General features: G+C 39.4%; 1 protein-coding gene across 5 annotated transcripts in view; it reads right to left on the bottom strand.

Moving 5' to 3' along the window:
• LOC122816448 (alpha-1,6-mannosylglycoprotein 6-beta-N-acetylglucosaminyltransferase B-like) overlaps window positions 1-24759 on the bottom strand; it is a 950232-nt gene that overhangs the window by 416664 nt on the left and 508809 nt on the right. For all 5 annotated transcript variants that reach the window (XM_044089252.1, XM_044089250.1, XM_044089253.1 and 2 more), the window contains one exon: window positions 17012-17145. In XM_044089252.1, the coding sequence (XP_043945187.1) occupies window positions 17012-17145 (134 nt within the window). The remainder of the gene's footprint in view (window positions 1-17011; window positions 17146-24759) is intronic.

Genomic DNA, 24759 nt, shown 5'->3' with positions numbered 1-24759 from the left:
CCAGACCTCTACAAATCCTCATTCATCTGAATAACACTATTAAAAATGTCACTAGTTGCAAAGAGCTAGGGATTTGGTTGGAACCCTTTCTAAATTTCTATTTCCATTGAACTGCACATACAAAAAAAATCACCTCTCTCCTATTCTGGACCAATAAGATCCCCCCTTTTCTATCCACACCCTGTAGGAATGCCTTAGGTAAAGGTATCTTACTGGCTCAGCTAGAATATGGTCTCCCTCTTATTGATGCAGCCTGTAAAAGAAATACATCCACAATTGAAACCATCCCCCAAAAAATGAATAACACTGTAAAAACCATTAAAAAATCTAAATGTCTACCCGTGATACAAAAGTGCCAACTTTCTACTTGCCTCTTAACGGTTAAACCTCATCAAAAAAAAAAAGAACTTCCTCCCACTAGACTCCAGAGTAATTGGATATGCATCAATATACAACCTTAGAAGTCTTGACCACTCTATTCCTCTCCTCCAAACCTTCTAAACTAGACTTCGGTACCACAGCCAGATCATGGTCAAATGGGGCCCTATGCAAGGTAATGGATCAAGGCATTAATGCCCCCAGTAGCAGCCTTCCTTGGCAGCAACTCCCTCCCCAGCCATTCCAGTGTCCCATGACTTGGCTACAAACACTGCTCAAACCTGTCCATGTGATACTATTTTCTTCTTTACTTATACAATGATTAGAGATATTTAAAACTTTTATTTCAAATTTTATTGCATAAACACTGATTAGCCATTTTCTAAACAAAACAATACAGTCTGATAGTGAAAAAAGACTTAGCTTGAACAGTAAGCTTCTCTGCCCTTGAGACTCACATTCATTGAAATGGCATTGAAACCCACATTCAAAGTAAATGCATCTGGCCAATGGCAGATTAAGTTTACCTTTGGGAGTTTTCAAACCATAGGCCCCTTGCACACATTTTTTTGGACCATGCATACATGCATGCATGTGTTCCTTGATGCACCATCCTGATTGCATTAAATTGTATTCTTTGTATAATACACCACTACTTGTTAGTGTGTGTTTCAATTTTGTAGGTTTGAACATTTTTCCAGTAAATGATTAAACAAAAAAGTATAAAACAATAATACTAAAACTACCCGTTACAGAACATTTCAACTGCAAAAGACCACTCAGACTTCTTTAATAACAATCCACCAATATCAGTCAATATACATAATCTCTGCAGAAGTAAAAGTTATCTAAATAATTCCACATTAAAGAGATCAGTAACTAATGAAGAGGTTGCTGCTGGAAAACAACTTTACATTTCAGTGTTTCATGTACAAATTTAGTCCCTGCTGCCCTTGAAGAATAAATTACGCATGTTACATTAAAAAAAATGATAAGCTGGTAATATTGCAATAGGAAATGGCTGGCAAACCAGGAACAGATTCATAGCTATCAGGTACTGCATCCAAAGAAGGGCACACTCAAGAGTGCAGCACCCCCATTCTCCCTTAAACAGGGCACTGCAACATCATCACTCCATCTACATGGTGTGGGAGTAGAACCCACAGCCTTCTGCACCAAAGGCAAGTCCTATCTATTGTGCTACTAGTGCTGTTTTTAAAATTTATAGCACAAACGCTGATAATGGCCACTTGCTGAACAAAGCAGTTACACATCAAAAACAGACAACGTGAGCAACAGTAAATTTCTCTTTCCATGAAAGTCGACATTCCTTGAAAATGCACAGAAACTCAACATTCTTTGAAAATGAACTGAAACTCAACAGTCCTTGAAATTCACTTGTAGATGACAGTCTGGAAGCTGTTGTAGATAATTCATTCACTAGGGTCCTGCATTCAAGGTAGAGGGTTTTAGACTGAATAAATTAACCAATCTGCCATCCCTAAGTGGGGCATTTTACACACACACACACACACACACACACACACACACACACACACACACACACACCTGTGTTTATGAATGACCATTTCAATCGGTATGGCAATAGCAATCAAATTCCATGATCGTCTTAAAAAAATCTCCAATGTTTAAATGTGAGTGCATCATGATAATGATGCATGTACAGTTGCTACTAAGGACATACTCTGAGTGAGTCCTTAAAGAAGAAATGTAACACATGCAGTGTGTTTTCTTAAAGAAGAAATGCAAGTTGTGTGGCAGGTCCCTAGCTAGTGGTCCTCCAACCCAATGGGTCCTAAGCAGCTGCCTAGGTCGCCTAGTACTGGATCCAACTCTAAATACACAAACCATGCTTTCTCAGTCATTAGTCCACAAACTGTGGTAATCTCTACCTTCTTTTCTTTAAGATTATTCCTCTTAACCACATTTTCATGAGCAGAACCAAAAGCCCATTATGAGACTCAAGGAAAATGCAACTGCTTTCTCTCCGGACATACAACTTAACCCCTTTCTACTCTGCATACCTTGCTCCAACTCTACTTTTCTTTGTGATCCTTTCAGCAAGCCAACTCTGATAACTACTCTGTGTGCAGTGCATGTACATACTGTGTTTTGTCAGTCGCTCAGTATATAAGGTTATGTATCTATTGTTTTTATATCCCTGGTACAGCTCTGGCATTCACTCTGTATATAATGCATGCATATATTGCATTTTGTCACTCACACATTACATAATGATATGTAGCTATCTAATGAGACTGAAAACAGGACCAATGTGATCAATGCCCTACCGTGTTTAACAAATTCTAAATAAAATAAGATAGAAAAATATTTCTGTGATATAAAAGTTAGCATCAAGGGAATATGGATAAACATGTTTGTTGATGATTGCAAACTGAGAATGGTTATCAAATCCCATTCTGATTCTCAAATTCTCCAGCAAGGGCTGGACCAAATAAATGCTTGAAGTATTAATCATGGGCTTATCCTCAACACCAAGAAATGAAGCATAGTTTCCTTTGGCAAATCTAGCATCACTACTGTTTGCAATATAGATAACATTCCACTTAAATCTGACAGATTCATCAGGCACTTGGGTATGTATGCTGATAACAGACCATGTATGTCTATGTGGTAGTTAGAACACCCTTCTACCTTCCGCAGCTTATCCTTCCTGGTACCTCCTCAAAGTCCAAAGATGTTGTAGTCCAACTTTATTCATTCCATATTTGGCTATGTACCTAAAGAAGTTTGCAGGACCTCAACATTTCCTCACTGAAAAGATCTCAGGCCTAAGTACCCTTAATTACTTTGATAAACTAAAAGATCTATCCTTCGACTCAATGTCATACAGACTCCTGAAGAATGATCTCTGGTTAGTTTTCAGTGCTATGGATGACCCAGCATTCTTTGAACTCTTTCCCCTAAATAAAACAAGTGGTAAAGTAAATACAGCCTACACTATGACATTAATAACATTAGATTGTGTGAGGGATACTTAACCCAACATAGCCCCATTTCTGGAATAGGCCATCTTTACCTATCAAGCAGATTACTTCCCTAACAACCTTTAAAACCAGTCTGGATGACTAGATGGGTGATCACAAATTTTCACCATGGATATGTGGAGGAGAAGGTCTACGCAATGAGGGGCACTGCTAGTCTTCCACCAGTAGTTAGTAATGTGGCTGAGCTTCTTGATGTTCTCCTTTGGTTGTAAGATTAGCATGTGAACCTGTAAGAGTGTATCTTAAATTTGCTGGTAAAAGAAGCAGAATTATTTGAGAAATGTGATGACCAGAATGGAAACTGTTAAAACAAGTATCAGCAACTTGTTGGTCTTCCAGAGGATTCATTAGAAGATTTCACAAGAAACTATTAAGAGAGAGTCAACAGATAGTTGCGGCATCCAACCTGTTGACTGATTGGGTACACCAGTCAGAGAGAAAAACATCAAGTGACTCTTCTGATGCTCTGTGACCAGTGGTAGTTCCCAAGCTCAATCATCAAGATCATCAGACCTTATCGAAGTGTTTCTGATCCAGCTCTGTGTCTCACATCAAAAATACTACACCTCAAACTGCATAGAACTTTAGACATTATGCATTGCTAAAGGTGCAAAGCAAAGAAGATTGCTAAAAATAAATTAATTGAGTATTAACTTATGTAACTTATGTACCTGCACAATTAAATGACTGCTCATGGAACTAATTTTAAAGATTTTTTTTTTTAATTTTATGGGAAGAAGATATAGATGAAATGAAAATGCTAAAAGACTTGATTTAGGCCACATGGAGAGGCAGTGCAACACATATAAATGATTTTATTTACCAGAACCTATTATTCTTCAGCCATTTTTAACACACATCGCAGATATGTTTCTGAGATCAATTTCAGGATCATAGAGAGGTAAAAAGGTGGCTTTCATAGTATGTAAGGCTTTTTCCTTTAATGGTTTTCCATACAGAATCTGTGGGATTTGTTTTCCATTCTCTCCTTATTTTGTACATGGATGATGGTGGGGCGTCTAGGAATCTGAGGGTTTTCTTTTAACATTCACACATTGAACAAGGAACTCCAGAGCTGTACAAGAAGCTACCGTTGCTGTTCGTCTCTTATTTTTTCCTCCCAGTACTCAACTGGATGGTTTGGCTTCACTTTACTCTGGGTTGCTGCTGTGCATTCTAATGCTACCAATGTTCTCCAGTAGCCGCAGCAGCAATAACCCTGATGGTTTTGGTCTGTAAGTGATCAAAGAAACTGAGTGTGCACTAGACTGAGGGAAAAGAAAAGAATAAATTAAAATAAAAATGGAGAAAGAACCTGGCTCATAAGATGGTATTCTGGCAACATTTAGACACTTTGGAGTGCATGCAGCAGAGGATGAAGGTTTGCTTATGACTCATACTAATAGCATAACAATAACAAAAGCAATTGCATGCACAGGCAAACAGCTTTAGCACTGCATGGACATCACAGTTTTTTAAGATGGGTACTACCGATGGGTTTAGTAGTCCTAATGGATCAGTGGATTCTTTAGAGGTTACTTTAAAACCGTAAGGTATCTCTGTTTCACAGATTCTTACTGATCCTGACCTTATCTATTGTTGGCAGAAAGTTTGCACAGAAAGCCAGCATTAATTACTGTGGTATGTGAGGTAACAGGAGATGATAATATAATAAAATGTCTTATAGGAGTCAACATTTAATCTGTGTTGGGTGGGGGGTGGGGATGATAAATTAACAAATGCCTGAGAGGAAAATGGAAGATAATCCCATGTGTATGTCAAATTTTATTTCTCTTCTCTTCTCTTTCCCATTGCTTCAGCACCCAGAATATAATGTATAAAGAAACTTTGTTCAGGCAAGTCTTATTTTGCTTGTCTGCCCCCTGTGAGTCCAGTTTGAATACTTTCCTGCAGTTTACTTCAACAATTAATTTTAAAAGGAAATACGGAGTAACTGAAGCAGAAGTAGCAGGAGAACAAACTGAAGTCTCTTAAATGCTTCTTTGACATTGTTAACTGAAGAGACCCAGAATGAATAACAGAAGACAAGGTATCAGGAGGCATATAAAACTGGTTGTACAGCACATGCTTGTTTCTTCTTCCTTCCTTGGACAAGGGATTTTTACTTTTACACTCTAGGTGACATACCCTACTCACTAGTGATCTCCAGCATTTGGGGTGCTCGATATGATGGCATGTAGGGCACCCAGTACCCTCAGCTTATTTATACTGGCCTAGACACCGATGTTGTACCATAGTAGTTAAGCCCACTCGCTGAGCAGGTTGAGGTGGCAGTCCATGACGAGATCACTGGCTGAGGCTGTATTGGTAAAACTCACCAACAACTGTTAACATACCTCTCAATTGTACAGATTTTCACAGAATGTCCAGATTTGGCTTCATACTTCTGGTCCGTTTTTCATAAAATTGTGGTTTTCTGGCAATTTAGTGGTAAATCATTAAAGACTAAAGTTCAAAATTAATGGCAGACATTTGAGTTTCAGACTACATATCGTTCAGAGAATTCATGCTAATGCAAACCTTTTATTCTATCAGCTTTCTAAGTTTGTAAGAGCAATATTTAAAAAATACCCCTATTTTTGGGCATTTAGATTAGGTTAGGTTCATAGATTAGTACTAGGCTAACTGCCCTTGCAAGCCATTTTAAGCCTAGCCAATTATACCCCTGTGAGATTCAAACCCTGTACCTTGTGTTTGTAAGGCAAACACCTTAACCATTAGGCCACCCTCCCAACCCCTTAGGCCACCCTCCCAACCCACTTTTATCTATGGCTTTGTCCAGATTTCTTATTCTAAGAGTTTGAGAGGTATGGCCATTAATTGACCTTCAATGGATGACTTTCAAGGGCTTTGGTTGTTCTGTAGTGAGAATTGCTAACAGATGGTATGACACAGTTTGTTTACTGTTACTGAGATTATGCAGGAGAACAAATGTTACTGGACTTGTTTATAAATCTACCACTAAACATAGGAACATTGGAGCTAAAAGTATGACTGTCACATTTCTGTCACTAGAGGAAGTCTATGCTCCTACATTTATTCTAGAAACAAAAATCTAGAGCCAAAAAGGGATATTTGGGGCTTGATGAAGACGATAGAATGGCAAGGTCCTCTTTTGGGGAAAATGATTATTAGGGGAGAAAGAAGACGACACTTGTGCTTACATGGACTATTGGAGAGATCACATCCACAGCTAAACATGTAAAAATGTATAATATATATGGACATTTCATAGTGACTAAAGAGGATGGCCATTCACTTCACCCATTCTGTCATGCTGAACTGAATTAAAGTGTATTTTTTTCATTTAAAAGGTATTTTTTACATGATTTTGGTAAAAGTGGTAAAGCTGTTTGTCATGTGTATGATACTGTCAACAAAACTGAGAAAAGTGAAGAGGAAATGTATATAGAAGATCAAAAGTAATGTTAGGGACACCTTGTTGATGAGCCACCATCAAGTGAAAACTACAATTGCAAGTCCGTTACATAGCTTTCAAAAAATGAATTATGCAGTATGCTGAAAGCTGCGCAATAGTAGATTAAAGTAATCTCACAGTTGCTGAATCAAAATGTGAAGCAATGTGAAATGCCTAGTGAGGACTCCATTGAGTTTTTGACAGAACAGTATGACTGGACACCACATCAGTAGCGAGAGTGGTAGATGTACAGAATATATCAATGGAGTTTAACAGCCAGATAGTGTAGCCTGAGCTGAAATTGCTGACTTTGGGGGACAAGGAAAGAAGGTATAATAGATTCATAGACTGTTACTAGGCTAATGACTCAGGGGAGGCTTTCTAACTTTCTAAGCCTAGCCTAGTTTTCCTGCAAGATTAATGATATCCTGTAGACAAACAGGACATTGAGAGACAGGCATTTATAAGTTACCACTGTATATAAGGGACATGGGTGCCAGGCCCAGTGTAAATTTCCTACTCCCGATCCAATGGTCTAGGTGTCGCTTAAACTGGATAATAGACGAACTCCGCTTCACATTGATTGGTATCCTGTTACACAGGAGGGACAGTCTCTGAAACACATATCTGTTTCTCCAGCATGTTCTGTTGCTCATTTGTATATTGGAATATGAAGTATTTAATGTTTTGGAATTTATTAAAACAAAGTCAACACAATTAACTGTTTTTTCAAAGAGGTTACTGAGCAAAGAAGGGCTTTTAATTGCTATTGTGTGCAACAGACAGGGCTTATGGTCAACCAATAGTGAATTATGTATCTAAAAGAAATTATCACCAAATCTGGTGATGAAAATAGATATCAGCTGGTTTCATTAACCAAAAATTGGGACTTTATGAAAATAGTAATCTATGCAGAATTATACACATATATATTTCAGAATCAAACATATCTGAATTCAAGATTAAGGTTAATAAAAGAGTGATTAGATGAAGTACAACAAATTAGGCCATAAATCAGTATTGTTTTTCACAAAAACCTATACCACTTCCCAAGCAAATATATCTATGTCCAGGGACTGATTTCATACAACTGCTTGACAAGCAAAGGAAATTACACTATAATTTCACCTCATCTAGTATCCAGTGGTACGGTGGCCACCTAAGCCGCTGATCTCTACTCACACTTAAAGAGCTGTACTGACAAGGCTGTCCCTATCCTCGGCCACTACAGTGGGAAGTTCAAAAACAACCTCCTTAGTGAGATGCCTATATGCATAAACTATATAACAACAAGAAGAACATGCTTAATGTCTATAATAAATCTTGTTCTACCAATATGAAGAGTTCAGTTAAAGGAGCAAGCAAAACATGAAAGTAATAGTAACTATAAATCCTTATTAAACTATAGCAGGAAATTAAAAGTTAACATCCAGCAAAGTTCCGAGCTTGTCTACAATAATACCTCTCACTTAGGCTCAAAGGAAACTGCTCATATCTTAGTGGGCAAATTCAGTGCCAGTTTTACTCTGTCATCTAGTATAACTGCTCTACAGATTCCTCGGTCTAAGACATCCTTAGAATTAATATGGAGAAAGTTCCCTCAGCTCTGTCAAAAGCTAAGAATATCCTGCACACAACCCTGGACAGTATACCAGGAAGTCTGATTTTTAGTGCTAAATATGGCATATCTGGTCCCTTTCATACCTCTTAAAGCTAACCCTTTTCATAAGATGCATTCCTAAAACCTGAAAAACAGCCACTACAATGTCCTTACACAGAACGGGCCCATTATCTGTCACTGTTAAATGCAGACCTATTAGGTCTTATATAAAAAGCAGTCAAATGAATAATATATGATCTCATATATCTAGTCCACAGTAATTTGGTTTCTCAAAGGCTGGTCCTGTCTCTTTAACTCCATTTTCTTCTTCAGAAAAGGTCCTGAAGTAGTCAGTAGTGGTTATGCAGTTTAAATAGCTTATTTTGACCTGGTGAAAGCCTTTAATATAATTCTTCATTTAAACTTTATTAACAGACTCAGACTTGAACAGAAATTGGGGCATTTTTTTTTAAATTAGATAGCTAACTGGCTATCTAATAGAACCTTTTTAGTTAAACTTTTAGGTGCCATTTCTGGAGGCACAAATATTAGAGATGTCCCACAGGGATCAATGCTCAGCACTATTGTTCAGACCTGTATCCTGCCCAATGGCTATTTAAATTTATGGATGATTGCAAATTGGATGTTGCTATTTGCTCACCTGCTGATATGAAATTGCTCCAACAAGGGTATACAAGCCCAATTACTGGTGCAAAACAACAGTCTCAAATTAAAAGCAAGAAAGCAGGCTGATGTCTTATCCCCTAGATGACATACCTCTCCAAATAGATACGAACATCAGAAACCGAGGCACCTTTGTGCTCATATCTCACAGACCTCGTTTTGAATATAATCCAGATTTGGCATGTACATGTCTAAACATGTCACTCAAATGAAGACACCTAAGAGATTTGTAACAAAAGAGATTACTGACCTGCAGACTCATAGCTGTCTTGACAAACTGCCAATCCTCTCTGCTATTCTTTCTCTTATAAACTCCTCTGGCACAACTTGTGTTTAGTCTTTCATGTCATGTAAGGCCCTGTCCTCACTGATCTCCTACACATTTGATATATATATATATATATATATATATATATATATATATATATATATATATATATATCTGTGTGTGTGTGTGTGTGTGTGTGTATATATATATATATATATATATATATATATATATATATATATATATCCTCAAATGCCATCATAAAAGATGTAAAGCTTCATCAGCAAATTAATAAGACTCTCCCCATCAACTCTACCCACTTGATCACTTACTCACACACATTCATACCTATCAGTCCATAGCTCCTCCAGTGCCTTTTAGACCACACCCTTACTACGCAACAATCTCTCCTTTCCTTTTCCGCACTTACATCTCTTATTAAACTATCTTTCTCTTCTCCCTTCACTATAGTCACTCAAAAATTGCCTGACCTATCCATATTATATTTCTTAGCTAGACAATAAATAATCCACCTATCCCCATTCTTCCACATAGCACCTGTCTCTCATCTCTCCTCTCTAAATCTTACTATACACCACTGTTATATTCTACCTATAGAGCTATACTTCTACACCATTAGCTTACTTTTCACACACCCCACCCTAACCCATCCTCCATCATGCTATTCTACAATGTGATACTATCCTTCCTCTCTACATCTTCTCTAGTCCTCCTTTATAACCTCTCCTCCTATAATACTCAAAACTTCATTACCTGTCTCCAACCTCCAACAATCCTGCAGTTCTTCCACAATCCCTACAATCATTTTTAATAACACCATCTTCCCTTTCTACAACACTCCCTATTCCTAAAATTAAAATCCCCCATCTGCCTCAATCCTCCCTAAAATTAGTGTGAAATACTATTTAATTTTCCACTCACCTCACATTTCTACTCATAGTACCCTACTCCTATCTGTAGACATCTATCCCAGGCCTGGACCTTACTACCTCCCTCCCCCCTAACACTATGCTCAAGGACCCAAACTCTTGTCATCCTTCCATTCCCATAAAACATCCATCTCTCTATTCCATGAACAACAGAAGCGTATTCAACATAGTCAGTGAATTCCATTTTTGGATGTCCCATAACTCTCCTGATATCATTACTCTTACCAAAACATGGCTAAAACCCCACATTGCCAACAAAGACATCCTAGCCCCAGGATACAACATCCTTTGACACGATAGAAGCAAGAAAAAGGGTGGTGGAGTTGCTATCATGTTCTCTAACTGTCTTATTGTAACTCCTCTTGTGATTTTCACTGCATCAACCTCACCAGGTGAACTTCTAATTGCCAAATGCAAGATCAATATCCACAATGTAATCACCATAGCTGCAATCTATATACCACCTGCGGATAATATCACTTTACTAGAAAATGTTCTCTCCTGGCTTACTCAATACTCACCGAACAAAACAATAGTCTTGGGTGACATCAACATTAATTGGCTATCCCTCTCCCCAGATAGTCCTAGCTCTTGTATTAATCTACATGGCTTCTCCCAACTAATCTCCACTCCTACACACTTTAACAAATCAACTAACTGTACTTCTCTTCTTGACTAGATACTAGTCTCTCATCCCCAAAAATATCACTTCCCGGAAACAGTGCCTGATTCACTCAGTGATACTGTCCAGTCAAAGTTCTCAAGTTATATCTCCACATTTTGCTAGGCCACATCAGTTCATCGAATGTCGCAAACTCTCTAATTTACAGCCGTATATCATTAACAACTGTCTCTTAGCCACAGACTGGTCCTTCCTTAGGCATTTACCTCTGAAAGATGCAAATTCAGTTTTATATTCCTCAATATACTTAACTCTCTTGTTCCCCTACGTATAGTTCCCTACGTCCTATAGTTCCTATGTCCCCACTGTATGGAAGAATTTCTTTACTCTACCCATTCACAAAGGGGGCAACTCCTCAGACATATCCACCTTCAGACCGATTGCCATACTCTCTCCACTCACAAAAATCCTGGCATTCACAAGCAGGTAATGCATTACCTTCACCAGGAAAACCTTCTCACACCCACACAGCATGGTTTCCATCCCCAAGCATAGTACAACTACTGCACTCATATCATTCATCAACATAGTCTCCCTAGCTCGTGATAACAATAAACTTGCCCCATGCCTATTCCTTGACCTTTCTAAAGCCACTGACACTGTCTCTCACCCACTCCTTCTAGATAAACGCACTAACTTACATTTCTCTCCCCCTACTATTTCCTGGTTCTCCAGCTATCTCTCTACCCGCCAGCGATCAGTTAAATGGCTCTCTGCACTATCCTCCCCTCTCACTGTACAAATGGGAGTCCCCCAAGGGTCCATACTTGGACCACTACTCTTTAATATTTTCACCAACTTGCTCTACTCCTCTTGTCCTCATTCATCTCTTGTGCAATATGCTGATGACTCACCTGTTATAACCATTGCTGGCAACCCAACTGACCTCCACTCAACTACCCAGGTATCCTTCCACACCATTGAGACTTGGCTTAGTGATAACAAACTAATACTTAATCCAAAAGAAAACTAAGCTCCTACTCTTCCTCCCTAAAAACATCACCACACTCAAAAGTATATTTACCATCTTATCCTGCAACAACACTATCATCTCAGCTGAATCTAGTTCTAAATTGCTAGGTGTTACAATAGATGATCAGCTAAAGTTTGATCTCCACATTACTAACTCGGTAAAAAGAACTCATTAGAAACTTGGACACCTTTTCCGTAGCAAGAAATACTTAACTCACACTGCCCGAATAACTCTCTCTCAGGCTTTATCACTCCCAACACACCTGTACAGCTGTCACATATTCACAAACATAAATTCTGCACTTATTTCCAAGCTTGAAACTACCTATAATAAGATCGCCAGATTTGCAGCTAACCAAACCTACAAGTCACACCACTGCTTAGCACTACAGCAACTAGACTGTCTAGAATTCCCTCAGCTGCTCCAACTATACCAACTACAAATCATCCACTCTATCCTCTATCTACCCTCTTTCTGCCCCAGCCTCTCCACTATCATATCCAAATATTCCCCTGCTAGGACGCTACCCAGCTCAAATCAAGAATTATTAGACATCTACAAACCCAGAACCAAAATAGGCTGCCTTCTCTACAACTATAACCCAGCTACATCCTGAAACCAACTCCCCTTGGAAATAAAATCCCTCCAGCATAGCAAAAGTTTCAAATAGGCCACAAGGAAATACCTAAAAACAAAGTTGTCTTGCCACTGTAGCCAACCACCATCCTTTCACCTATTTCACCACCTCACTCTTAATGCATCTCTAACACTATTCCCCTGCTTCTTCTACCTCTTCCCTTCCTCTATCTCCAACCACTCTTAATTCTTACAGTCTCAAAACAACCTACCTGTCTAGTCTGTCTCCTATACTCTACCTCCCCTACATCTCCTACTAGCCATTCCTACTTTCCTTTCTTGTTTCCAAACTCCTGTACAACTAGATCCTACCCACTTTAAATAAGCATCTGCCTAACTATTAACTCATTTTGCTCTAAGCAGCTTAAATAATATTGTAACTAGTCACATTTTCTTCTGCTAATTGTTTAAAACCTTGTTTGTAATCAACTCACATTCTTGTCTGCCAGTCGTTAATACTCTGTATAATTGAATTGCCTCAGTAGCTTTTTTCTCTCCAGGTCTCTGCTTGTAAGATCCTATAGCTGATTGTTACTACTATTTTACTAAAATTCAATAAATTGTTTTCTAATCCTGAGGAGCTTTTCTCCCGGGTCTCTGCTGAAAATGAGCCAAAAGCTCAGCCAGACTAACCCGGTTAACAAATGTAAAATAAAATAAATAAAAATAAATAAATACATAGTTAGAGTCAAATCAATCATCTCCCCTCAGTTTACTCTCTCCACTCATACCCTAATGCAAAAAAGGGACAAAGGATGGAGAATCTGGTCCAAAACTAAACTCCCTTCTCATCTCCAACACTATAAAGAACTACATAACCTTACTATGAAATCCATCAATAATGATAAGAAGGACATCTATAACAATCATCCAACCTCACACACATCTAACCCAAAGAACTTCTGGCACTCTATTAACCAAATTCTACAACCAGGTAACCCCTCATCTCCCAATCCATCCCCTAACAATGCACTCCAAGAAACTGTAACCAGCTTCAACACTTACTTCAACGCTATTAGCAAAATATCGCTCCAAAGCAACTCCAACACTAATGTTAATATCTGCACTTACCCTCCCATATCCTGCAATTCCTCTCAGACCTTCTCTCTGAAAACTATCTACCAACCATATCAAATCCTTGTTACCTTAGCTAAAACCCTGCTCCCCTGTTGATAATCTACCTCCACTCTTTGTTCAGAAAGCAGCAAACTCACTTGCCTCCCCCCATCTCATTACTTATCAACTGTTACATTACTGAATGCAAAGTTCCCAAAATCTGGAGACAATGCTATGCTTTACCCATCCACAAGGGAGGTAACTCCTCTGAACTTGCCAACTTCAGGCCAAATGTAATTCTATCCCCTCTCTCCAAAATACTAGAGAAATGTGTTCACAAACAAGTCCTGCACTACCTCTTACAAGAAAATCTACTTACCCCCTGACAACATGGCTTTCGCCTAAAACACAGCACCTCCATTACCCCCATTTCCTTCATAAACACTATATCCCAAGCTACAGACAATAACAAACTTCTTGCCTATTTCTTGATTTCGTAATAATTTTACACCGTCTCCCACTCCCTCCTGTTGACCATAATCACTGAACAAAAGCTATCCTCTTCTACTATATCTGGTTCACTAGTTACCTCAGTGACTGACTTCAGTCTGAAAAATTGCTCTCTTCTCTTCTCCCCCTGCTCTACCTATCAAGATGGGTGTAGCTCAAGGATCAATCCTTGGCCCACTACTGTTTAACATCTTTAGCAGCCTATTATTTACATCCTGCCGATAGTCATCACTCATGCAATATGCAGATGACTCCACAGTCATCACCATAGCTGTATTCCTCTCTAACCTAAATACAATCATACAAAAATCCTTCTTATCCATAGAAAACTGTCTCACCAATAATCAGCTAATTTTAAATCATAAAAAGACTAAACTCCTGGTTTTATTCCCAAAACTATGAACCATTTTAAGTCTTCCTTCTCAATCTCATTCCTTAATAATACAACTATCACAGTGGAATCTCACACCAAGCTTCTGGGGGTCATCATTGATGACCAACTGAAATTTGACCTGCACATTCTCAACACCATCAAGAAAACCTACCAAAAACTTGACTTCTTTATAGAAACAAAAAATTCTGTCTGATAAAGCCAAAATCTCCCTATCCCATGCATACCTTCTCCCTAGCATAATCTATGGATCACAAATCCTCACCAGTCTTCAAACCACTGTCTTAACAAAACTGGAATCCACCTACAATAAAATCAGACCTATTACTCTCACCACTATCTTACTCTGAAAAGCTTAAACTGGTTCGTATTTCCCAGTCTTCTGCTTCTCTCTCAGCTTCAGATCATATATTCTGTCCCAACATAGCCCTACTTGTCTCTGTGTACACCTCACTAAGGTCCCCCGGAAGCACTGAACAAAACCTCCTTCAGATCTACAAACCTAAAACCAGAATGGTGCAAAATCTTTACAGCTCCTCCCCTGCTAAATATTGGAATAAACTTCCTTTAGATATTAGAAATATTAATCACCATCAAAAATTCTAAACTGTTACCAAAAACTTTCACAGCAGTACATGGATCTGTCACTGCAACAACCCTCCTTGACTTGTCCACCCTGTACTCATCACCTCTCTCTCTCTCTCTCTCTCTCTCCTTCCTCCCTTTGTTTTTCATGTGTCCACTGTTAAGTTTTACATTGATTTTTGACTTCCACATGTTCTTTGTTACTAGACCAAACTAAGTCAACTAAATATCAACAACTCTTATCCTTGTACAATTTTTTAAAAACTATGTAATGGACCCTCAATTACAGTGATTGTGTTGCTTGATTCATTGGTACATGTGTGTATTTACCCAGTGATATGTTAACTATATACGTAATTATTTTGTTAATTAATTTTTATTTAATAGTGTATCCTGAGATTTTGTTTTTCTATACATTTGCATTAATTGTGGAGCTTTTCTCCCCAAGCCTCTGCTGAAAAAGGGCTTTGGCTCATTCGGACTAACCTGGTCAACAAATGTCAAATAAATAAATAAATTTATCTACAGTGTTTAACAAATATATCTTTTATCAAAGCTTTCTTCTCTTGAGACACAAAAAAACTGAAAATTTAAATTGACCACATAAATGGTTGAAAGACACAAAAACTTAATAAAACAAGTTTTTTTTTTGAATATGACAAACACACTGTACCCCATACAGCCTGCTTTCCAATTCTGAGATTGCACATTATTGGGAAAAGAAGAAATCTCCTAACCCCCAATTTTCGAGAAGCTCACACAGTCACATAGCATGCATAATTTATCTACCATGAACGTGTATGTGTGTGTGTGTGTGTGTGTGTGTGTGTGTGTGTGTGTGTGTGTGTGTGTGTGTGTGTGTGTGTGTGTGTGTGTGTGTGTGTGTGTGTGTGTGTGTGTGTGTGTGTGTGTGTGTGTGTGTGTGTGTGTGCTCACGCGTGCGTGCGTGCGTGCGTGTGTGTGCATGAATGCACTTGTTTGGTGACTTTGAGGTAGAGGGTGTAGCTAACATTCTGCCCTACTTGAAGGGATAGTGATGGAATATAAGTTTGTTTATGGAGGTAAATGCAACATTATTGTTCAGTGGAACACCAACGCTGATCTTTTTCACTTGCAATAGTATAAAATCAACCCTAAATGTGTAACACTGAAATTTTTTTGCATGGATAATACAAAAATATTACATTCTTAACATCCACTAATAACTGCTTTTGTACTGCCACTGACTCAAAACTACACAATTATTTTCTGCTATGAAAGCAACTCCTTTATATCCCTTATGCAGCACGGATTTGCCTGTGGCACTTTCCTTATATAACTAAATCAAGGATCTCACAACACATACACACACACACGCGCACACACACACACACACACACACACACACACACACACACACACACACACACACACACACATTATAAACTGTATAGTTTCAAGCCCATATGCTGGCGTGAACTTACATTACGAGCTCTTGATAAATAGGAATCCAGTACATCGATGAAATAATAAAAGGATACCATCTACTGAACAAAGCAAGAGACTGTATCATACAATATACTCAGAATTCAAGTTAAAATTCCCTAATGACTAATGAGGGCAAACCAAAATCTTATTGCACTGTCTGGGGATTCTGTACTCCTTGTCGTGAACATATAGCCTGTGTTATAGTAATGAAACCTATCTATTTCAATTTAAATTTTGCAGAGGTAGGGGATAATTGCAGATGACTATTTATTTAATTTTACTGAATGTGAACCAACATATTAATCAATCTCAGAAAAAATGTTACATGAAATTCCACATGAATTTACTGAAAGAAACACTTACGAAACATGGTCATATACTGTTGTGGTCGTAGATTCCAGCTGCCCCAAATGGTCTGAAAACCATGTTTGTTCGCATACTCCCTATGGTTGTAGGCAGGTTCTGTGCCAAAAGAGTCAATCACATGGAAACGACACCTAAATTGTGGGAGATTAAGACATGAGCATCTGTAGTATTAGGAAAAAGACCAGAGCTGAATAAGGCAATGCCTTCTTTCAGCCTCCAAAATAATTTTCTTAATTAGCTTTACCTAACAGACATTTTCACTCGTGAACATAACTTAAAAAAAAAAAGACAAGCCATGACAAGTGGAATTGATTATTTTCCCCATTATTAAAAAATATGCAAAATCCTAGGCAAACATATAGTAGTTTAAGCTTTATCATTTCAATTTCTTGCCTTATTATCTGTTTTGTACCACGTGTTCATTTGAAAGTTGTACAAGCTATCCAGGGAGAAAAAAATAGTGGTATTGGTTTTATTTCCCTATTTATCCAAATAAATCTAACTATGCCACTAGAGTTTGATTTCAGTGTGGTAGCACACCATTCAGACCTCTGGATCTTTCATTTTGCAGTCAGGTACTATTACTACCTCTAGTAACATAATCAATGACATCCATCTTGTGTCTTCTCTCAACAACTTTGCTAATCTATACAAACTGCAACAAACTGAAGTATCCTCCAGGGGAAATGAGGTACATCTAGAAAGAAATGAAAGTACAGTTAGTAATATACTGTAACTGTAAGTTCGCAAATATATCTCACTATTGATATAGCCTATGCTATATGTGTCTTGCCCCTAAACTTCCACATACTCCAAGTGTCAGGAGTTCGAGCACAGCTCCATAAAAAAGGATAGTTGGGCATGTAAGAAGCTTCTGAGCTGTCTTGCTGCTGAAAAGAGCAGTGTGAAAAGGGCCCTGTGAAAATGTTGGTCATCCAGTGATCTTCATGAGCTCGGCAGATATATTCTCATTGCTCTGGAAAGCCTTCCATTAACTTTTATTTTTATGAAGAAAGCTTGGATTTGCTGAACGTGAATCAAGCTTGTTTAGCTAGAAAATGTAAATGTTTCTAGACTGCCAATGCATTTCTAACAGAATTGCAGTGTAAATGCTTATGCAAACTTTCTGTAAGGAAAAGTTTTACTTTTCACAGAAAATTTACTTTTTTGTACACTTTTGTGTATTTGGGGCATGATACTGTGCTTTTGGGGGACCATCTATGGCTTATATACCTTAGAACCCCTTATTATCTGCCTTATCAGTTATAAAGTCATCCAGGCTCTGCTCTTTACTTGGATTTATGTTGTTTAATGTTGATCTATCAAAGTAGTTTTCAACAAATGCAAAGAAACCAAACCATGTTTGCCAAAACCACCTTTAGCAAACATTGAAACATTTTTTTCCCTTCTTGCACCCCCCCTCCCCATGTGAGGGGACACACCCTTCCCCCAGAATTATGTATACCACCTCTGAGGTTGCACAACAATGGAAATAAAGGCAATGTTTGCTTTCATCAAAGGTGGTTTCAGCAAACTGACTTGAGTTTCTTTATGTTCGCTCGATGCTCTTTTTTTGACATCTCTTCATCTGCTTATCTCTGGTGCAACCTCCTGACTCTGCAGTAGTACCTTAATTTGCATGCAAAAAGAAGTCTTCAGGTGTCAGGATAGATTCTATTCATCCTTATCCTCTGGTGCATTACTCTACTGTGGCTGCTTGTTGTTCCTCAGGCCACCCATCTTTTTCTTCTATTGGTGTAGCTTTTCCAGCCACTAAAGACCATTGGATAGCTATGACCTCTGCACCTGCAGGGACACCGTTCATGGACAAGGGAGAACCACTTTTGTTGGTGATAGGGGAAGGAGCAGGTGAAGGTTCTTCAATACGTAGGACTGGAACCAGTGTGCCTAGTATGACTCAGGCTGCTCTCAGGGAAAGAGTGCTTAGTGAGAAAAACCTTCAGTTTCCTGTTTTCTGTTTATATTTCTGTGGACATGGCAAACATAGTGAGATTTGCCAAGGAACTTATTAATGCTTTTTTGTGCTCTCATTCTTCAGACAATAAAAGGTAAAGAGGTCCTTCCCTTTCTGGAAAGGAATTTACATCAGAAGAGCAGACATTGCAGGGGATGTCTGTACTTCAGGAAGATCTTGATAGTCAGAGTTTTCTGATTCCGAGGATAATATTTCTTCAGATGTCCCTGCTGAAGAGATTTTTTTCTGACACTGTCCAAGATGAAAGAGGTTTTTAATGCAGCCAAGATGGAGTTCCTGTAGTACAAAAATGTATTATGATTTATTATAGTTAGAGATACCAAAAGATACGACCACCCCTCCTGCTTTGCCTGCCTTAGAGAATGTTTTTTCTCACCACCCCTTCCTTATTTAATGGGCAGACCCCTGCCCCTGGGAATTCTGGGAAGTTATACAGACACACAAGTACCTGTTCTCTAATCCTAGAGAAGATCCAACAGTTATTTTTCTATCCAAACCTGCCTCTGCTAAAGGGGGTTACAAATGCTAACCCCGTTCCCCCTGTCAAGGATGGGAAACAAAGATAAGTTGTGGCAGAAACTGTATTAGTCTATTACTTTAACTATTAGAATTTTAAAATGTCCAGCTCATATATTAAAGTTGTTATCATTATCTTTTGACAAAACAAAGATGTTAATAGCTAACTTTCCTCCTTCTAAGGTGAAGAATGCATTTAATGTTTCTGTTATTTCTCTGATTAGCATATTTTAAAGTGTGTCTGTGATGCAGCTGATTTTTCTGCCAGAGCTGCAGCCTCTGGATCCGTTTTGAGGAGCTTTGCTTGGCTTCATTCACAAAATCTTCTTGATGATTTTAAATCTGAGACTATAAATTCTTATTTGGATAAACAGGTTTTGTTTGGCCCTTTTGCAGCTGAGGTGATTCAGGTAGTGTTTTAGATTTTCAAACTTCCCTTTTCATAATAAATAGTAATTTCCCCATCTCCTTAGCTTCCTTCTCCAATAAACAATTTAAACAGCAAAAAGCCAGCAAACAATGTTTTAAAAAGCAAGAGAAAAGAAGATCTAAAAAGAAAGGAAAAGCCTCTACTAATTAAGGTCAACTTTCTCAATCAGTATGAATATCCCCTTATTTAGGCTCTTGCCCCTTTTCCTTATCTCTGAGGCTTCACCTCCCTTTGTAGTATCAGATTGCCTCTAACAGCTGGTACTGAATGTAAACTAGTGAGGGTACACTTGGCAATAGGAATCCCCCTTCCAAAGGATTCTCTTTTTCAGGTAACCAGATCTCCCAGACATGCCCCCTGCAGGACCCATGTCAGCACTTATTCATGGGGTCACACTGGTAGAGAATGTGGTATTCAAGATTTTTAGATATTGTGGTTTCAGCATATTACTCTTTCAGTATTATGGTCTTTGGATTTTAATTTTTAAGATGACGTAGTTCAAGACTGTGATCATAAACCTCCTAATGATGTCAGTGCAGTGGGTCTAAAATGATTCTGCACAATCTGCTGCCTCAGGCAAGACCATAAAAGAGTCTAAACTTACTGAGAACATGTCCACTTCTCAGGCCAAGTACTACATGACAGGCATTAATAGATAGATGCCCATTAATAATAGTTTGATGCAAGTGCTTAGTAATGTGATATAAGGTGACAATAATGCGGCCAAGCTCTACAGGTGTGCACATTCTACAGGACCTCAAAGCCTGTGAAAATTCATGACAGACCACAGGGTAGTGCAATTGGTATAGTCATTAGCATGGTCTAAAGTGTAAGTAGCATGATGAGGTTACCATATGTGACATTCCAGCCCATGCATGAATGGGCTCCATAACATGAAATAGGGGTGACAATGCATCATGTTATTGGCACAGTTCACAGGTGATCAGGCTAAACCACCTCATTAGCATGATAGCTGTTTTACAAGCAACATTGTAGAGTGATAAAAACTGTGGTCACCTTTTTGTAGGAGGCTGAGTTATAGCATGCAATGCAGAGATTTAGAATAAAGTGGAGAGCAAAGCATTGTGCCATATAGGTAATCCATCAGTACACAGGATAACTGGTTATGGACCTCAAAACTGCAGTCACCACCCAAAGGGGCCTGGCAGCAACAGTCCCTGTCACACAGCACTGGAGTATTTGTGATAACACTGTATAGGCCATGACAGGTGAATGTCAGGCTGGGACTGGGACAAACCTAAGAAGTCACAGGAAACTGTCAGGACAAGCTGCAGTCTTATGGAGGCTCCACATGACAGGGAACAAAGAAATGCAGGATAAGTTGCATTTCTGTGGGGGAGCTATGTATCATGTGGCATGAGGAACTGATAGGGTGGGTTGCAGTTTTGTGGGGTGGGGTCTTAACTAAACAGTGTATATATGAAAGTGACATGTTAATTCACAGTCTTGCCATGCAAGTGTCGACATCTACACACTGTGCCATATACACACAGAGAGTAAGATACGATACAGGACATGTTGGAGCTCCAATACACCAGGCAGAGACTGTGCTATATGATACTGGTCCTAGTGGGCCTCCAGTACACCAGGCAGAGACTGTGCTATATGATGCTGGGCATGTTGGGCCTCCAATACAGCAGACAGAGACTGTGCTTTTGGCACATGGATAAGGGACAGCAAATATCTCTCACATGCCTGCAGTTGTCACACTATGGCACCATGTCAGAACAGTTACCCTATAGCAGCACACAGGGCTGTAGCCACCATAAGGGTGCTGGGGACAGTTTAAGGCAATTGTTGGCTGGCATGGACTTTCCTGTGTACATTCATTGATCAACATCTGTAAGCCACAGATGAACATGTCCCAGCAAGGGACTGATACAGACATGATTCAGAGGTGCTACACCAGGACCTAGTCACACATGGCATGTGCATCCTTGAGAAGGGTAAAGCTGATAGGCCCTTCTGGGAACAGGTGCAGCAGGCACTGGTCCATGACATTAATACAGAGGGTGTCTATAATAGAATAATATAATATGTCCATCCCATATCACCAATTTGTTACTGTTTGCCAAGACCAATATGCAGGAACTGATAGAAACAACTTGATCACAAAGGGTGGACCAAAAATCTAGAGCTTTCTCACAGTGTTAGAGGAATTCCTGGTACCCCTCACTAAAGGAAGTGACACAGCCCTAATACTTGGTGGTGGTTTGGATGTGGAAGCTTGGATGGTGAAGACTGCATGATTGTCTATAGGTGATGCCCCAGGTGGCAGTAGCACATGTCATTCCTGCAGAACATTGGGCTCTCTCCACTGTTCTTTGTTCACCACTGTTATTTGTTTCATTTGTAAGAAAATGTATCGACGTAATGGAGCTTTCCTTCCCGAGCTTCTGCTGAAAAATGGGCCATTAGCCCAGTTGGACTTTCCTGGTAAACAAATGTAAAATCCATAAATAAACATGGAAAAGCTGGTACATCCTTGTAACTCCTAAAACCATATGGTATGCAGACTGCTTCATGAAAATTCTATAGCTAGCCTATTGGCACATATGTACTTTGTGGTGCAGGTTTGTGGTGAGGTGCATAAAATGTACACTTGTGTATGGTGTGCTTAGACAAACAAATATACATTTACGTCATCCAGGGGCATCATGCTGAAGCAACAACAACCTGCACCACAAAGTACATATGTGCCAATAGGCTAGCTATAGAATTTTCATGAAGCAGTCTGCATACCATATGGTTTTAGGAGTTACAAGGATGTACCAGCTTTTCCATGTTTGTAATCTGTACGCATTCTGAGGATCCACTGTGAGAGGATGCAGCAGAACAAGTTGCCACATGTCTGATGGCAGTATGTCACAGCAGTCTGCAGATGAAGGCACTATCTGCATGGAAGACTCTCATAGCACATTGATGCTGCCAACAATGATAACAGGTGAGGCCATACTCACATCATCTACAGGTGAAGGGACTGAAGAGAGCAAAGAAGAGCATTCATTATCAGCTGTGTTCAGCAAAGGTCATTTCATCCTGTCCATGTTGGTTCCACCCCTGCAGCACAGACATTGTCAGGACAGATGGCATCAGAAGGCTGCAATGCCTCCATGGTGTATTCATGCCAAGACACCTGAATATTCCATGACCTGGTTGCAGGTTAGTGATCCACAGACAGCCATTAATCACTCCATATCAGGGATGTTAGGTGTGCTACATGGCCTACATGAAGACCTGTAACCACTGCAGAGACTCAATGCATACAAAGTAACAAAGTGTATAGGGACAAGAAGAGATACATCAGATGAGGACAGTGGTGTCACAATTGTTATTCATTGGTTTTTCCATGAGAATGTGGCCACCGTGGCTGTGCTAGGGGACAAAGGTGTATTGTACAATCACACACCAGGCTTACACAAATGACACACACCATTCTGGAGACAGATTTGCTGTCCACAATGTCCACGGCTGCCTTGACTTTTACCATGCCTACTCCCAACAACATGACCAACACTCATCCTACTCTACAGTGGGCACACCCCAGTGGGCAAGCCAATCAGGGTCCTACAGTTCAATGTCATTACTTCTCCTGTAGCTGTTCTGTAAGTAACAACTACACATAACCATTCACAGAGTCATGGATAACAATATTCTGTTAGAACACCACAGTGTTTGACACACATACATCCATTGCTGTAAGCAATCACTTGGACTAGATGCCTCCAGTCGTGACAATGTAGGACCATGTAGTACATGTAGACAGTGTTTCACCCCTGGAAACTCCACCTCATTATGGGAGGGTTTGCATCCAGGAAGAAAGAGGTCATTGTCGCCCTTTACTCTTCCCTCATTAGGCCAGTCATTGAGTACAATACCCCATTTGGCATGTACCTCACTAAACACCTGCAACAACTGGAAAGGCCATAAAAGTACTTCACAAAGAGGATCCTAGGCCTTAAACATTTGTCCTATATGGACAGACTAAAAACTCCAGCTATTCTCTGTCTCATGTCACCTACTTACAGCCGATCTCTGCTTGACTTACAAAGCCATGTCTGACCCAGCTCTGTTAGAAATGCTACATCTGAAGAAATCCCAATCCATCCGCACCACATGTTCCAGAGACGTCAACCTCATTACCACAATCAACAGAACATGCTGGAGGGACAGGTTCATGACCCAGAGACTGCCCATGCTATGGAATAGACTTCCCATACATGTCAAGCAGAGCACCTCACCAGCCCCCTTCAACAGAAATCTTGATGAGTGGATGGGAAATAGAAAATTCACCCTACTGATCACTCTAGTGGCTTTACTCGAGAGAGGCACTGGGAACTAAGATTGAGTGGCACAATGCCAGGGTAATCCTATGGGCTAGACTTGTAAAGGCTCCAGGGCCATTAGCCTAGTACATACCTATGAACCTATGTGATCCCTGACTCCACCCAACCTTCTAGTTATATGTGTGTGTGACTTCCGCATCCACCATCCATGACTTTTCCTCATAGGCTAATATTGCTGTTTCTTCTCACTGTGCACTGCCCCATCTGTGTAAATGATGATGACAGCTGTGCTTTGCACATCCATGTGGCAGATATAGGTATGGCAATTTCTGATACACAGCATAGCCATTTGGTACACTGTAATGCACAGCCTGGGTGTCTTATTTTATGCATCAGTGTTATTTTGTGTTACTGTAGTCACATCCTATATTTGTGGACCTGACATTGCTTCTTTGCCATTGCCATAATGAATGACACCCACTTCCATCTCACATAA

This window comes from Protopterus annectens, chromosome 12.part0 (assembly GCF_019279795.1).
Source record: "Protopterus annectens isolate FY-2018-M chromosome 12.part0, PAN1.0, whole genome shotgun sequence".
Taxonomy (NCBI): domain Eukaryota; kingdom Metazoa; phylum Chordata; order Ceratodontiformes; family Protopteridae; genus Protopterus; species Protopterus annectens.
Note: the sequence above shows the minus strand (reverse complement) of the source record. Positions and strands in the feature narration are given on the sequence as shown.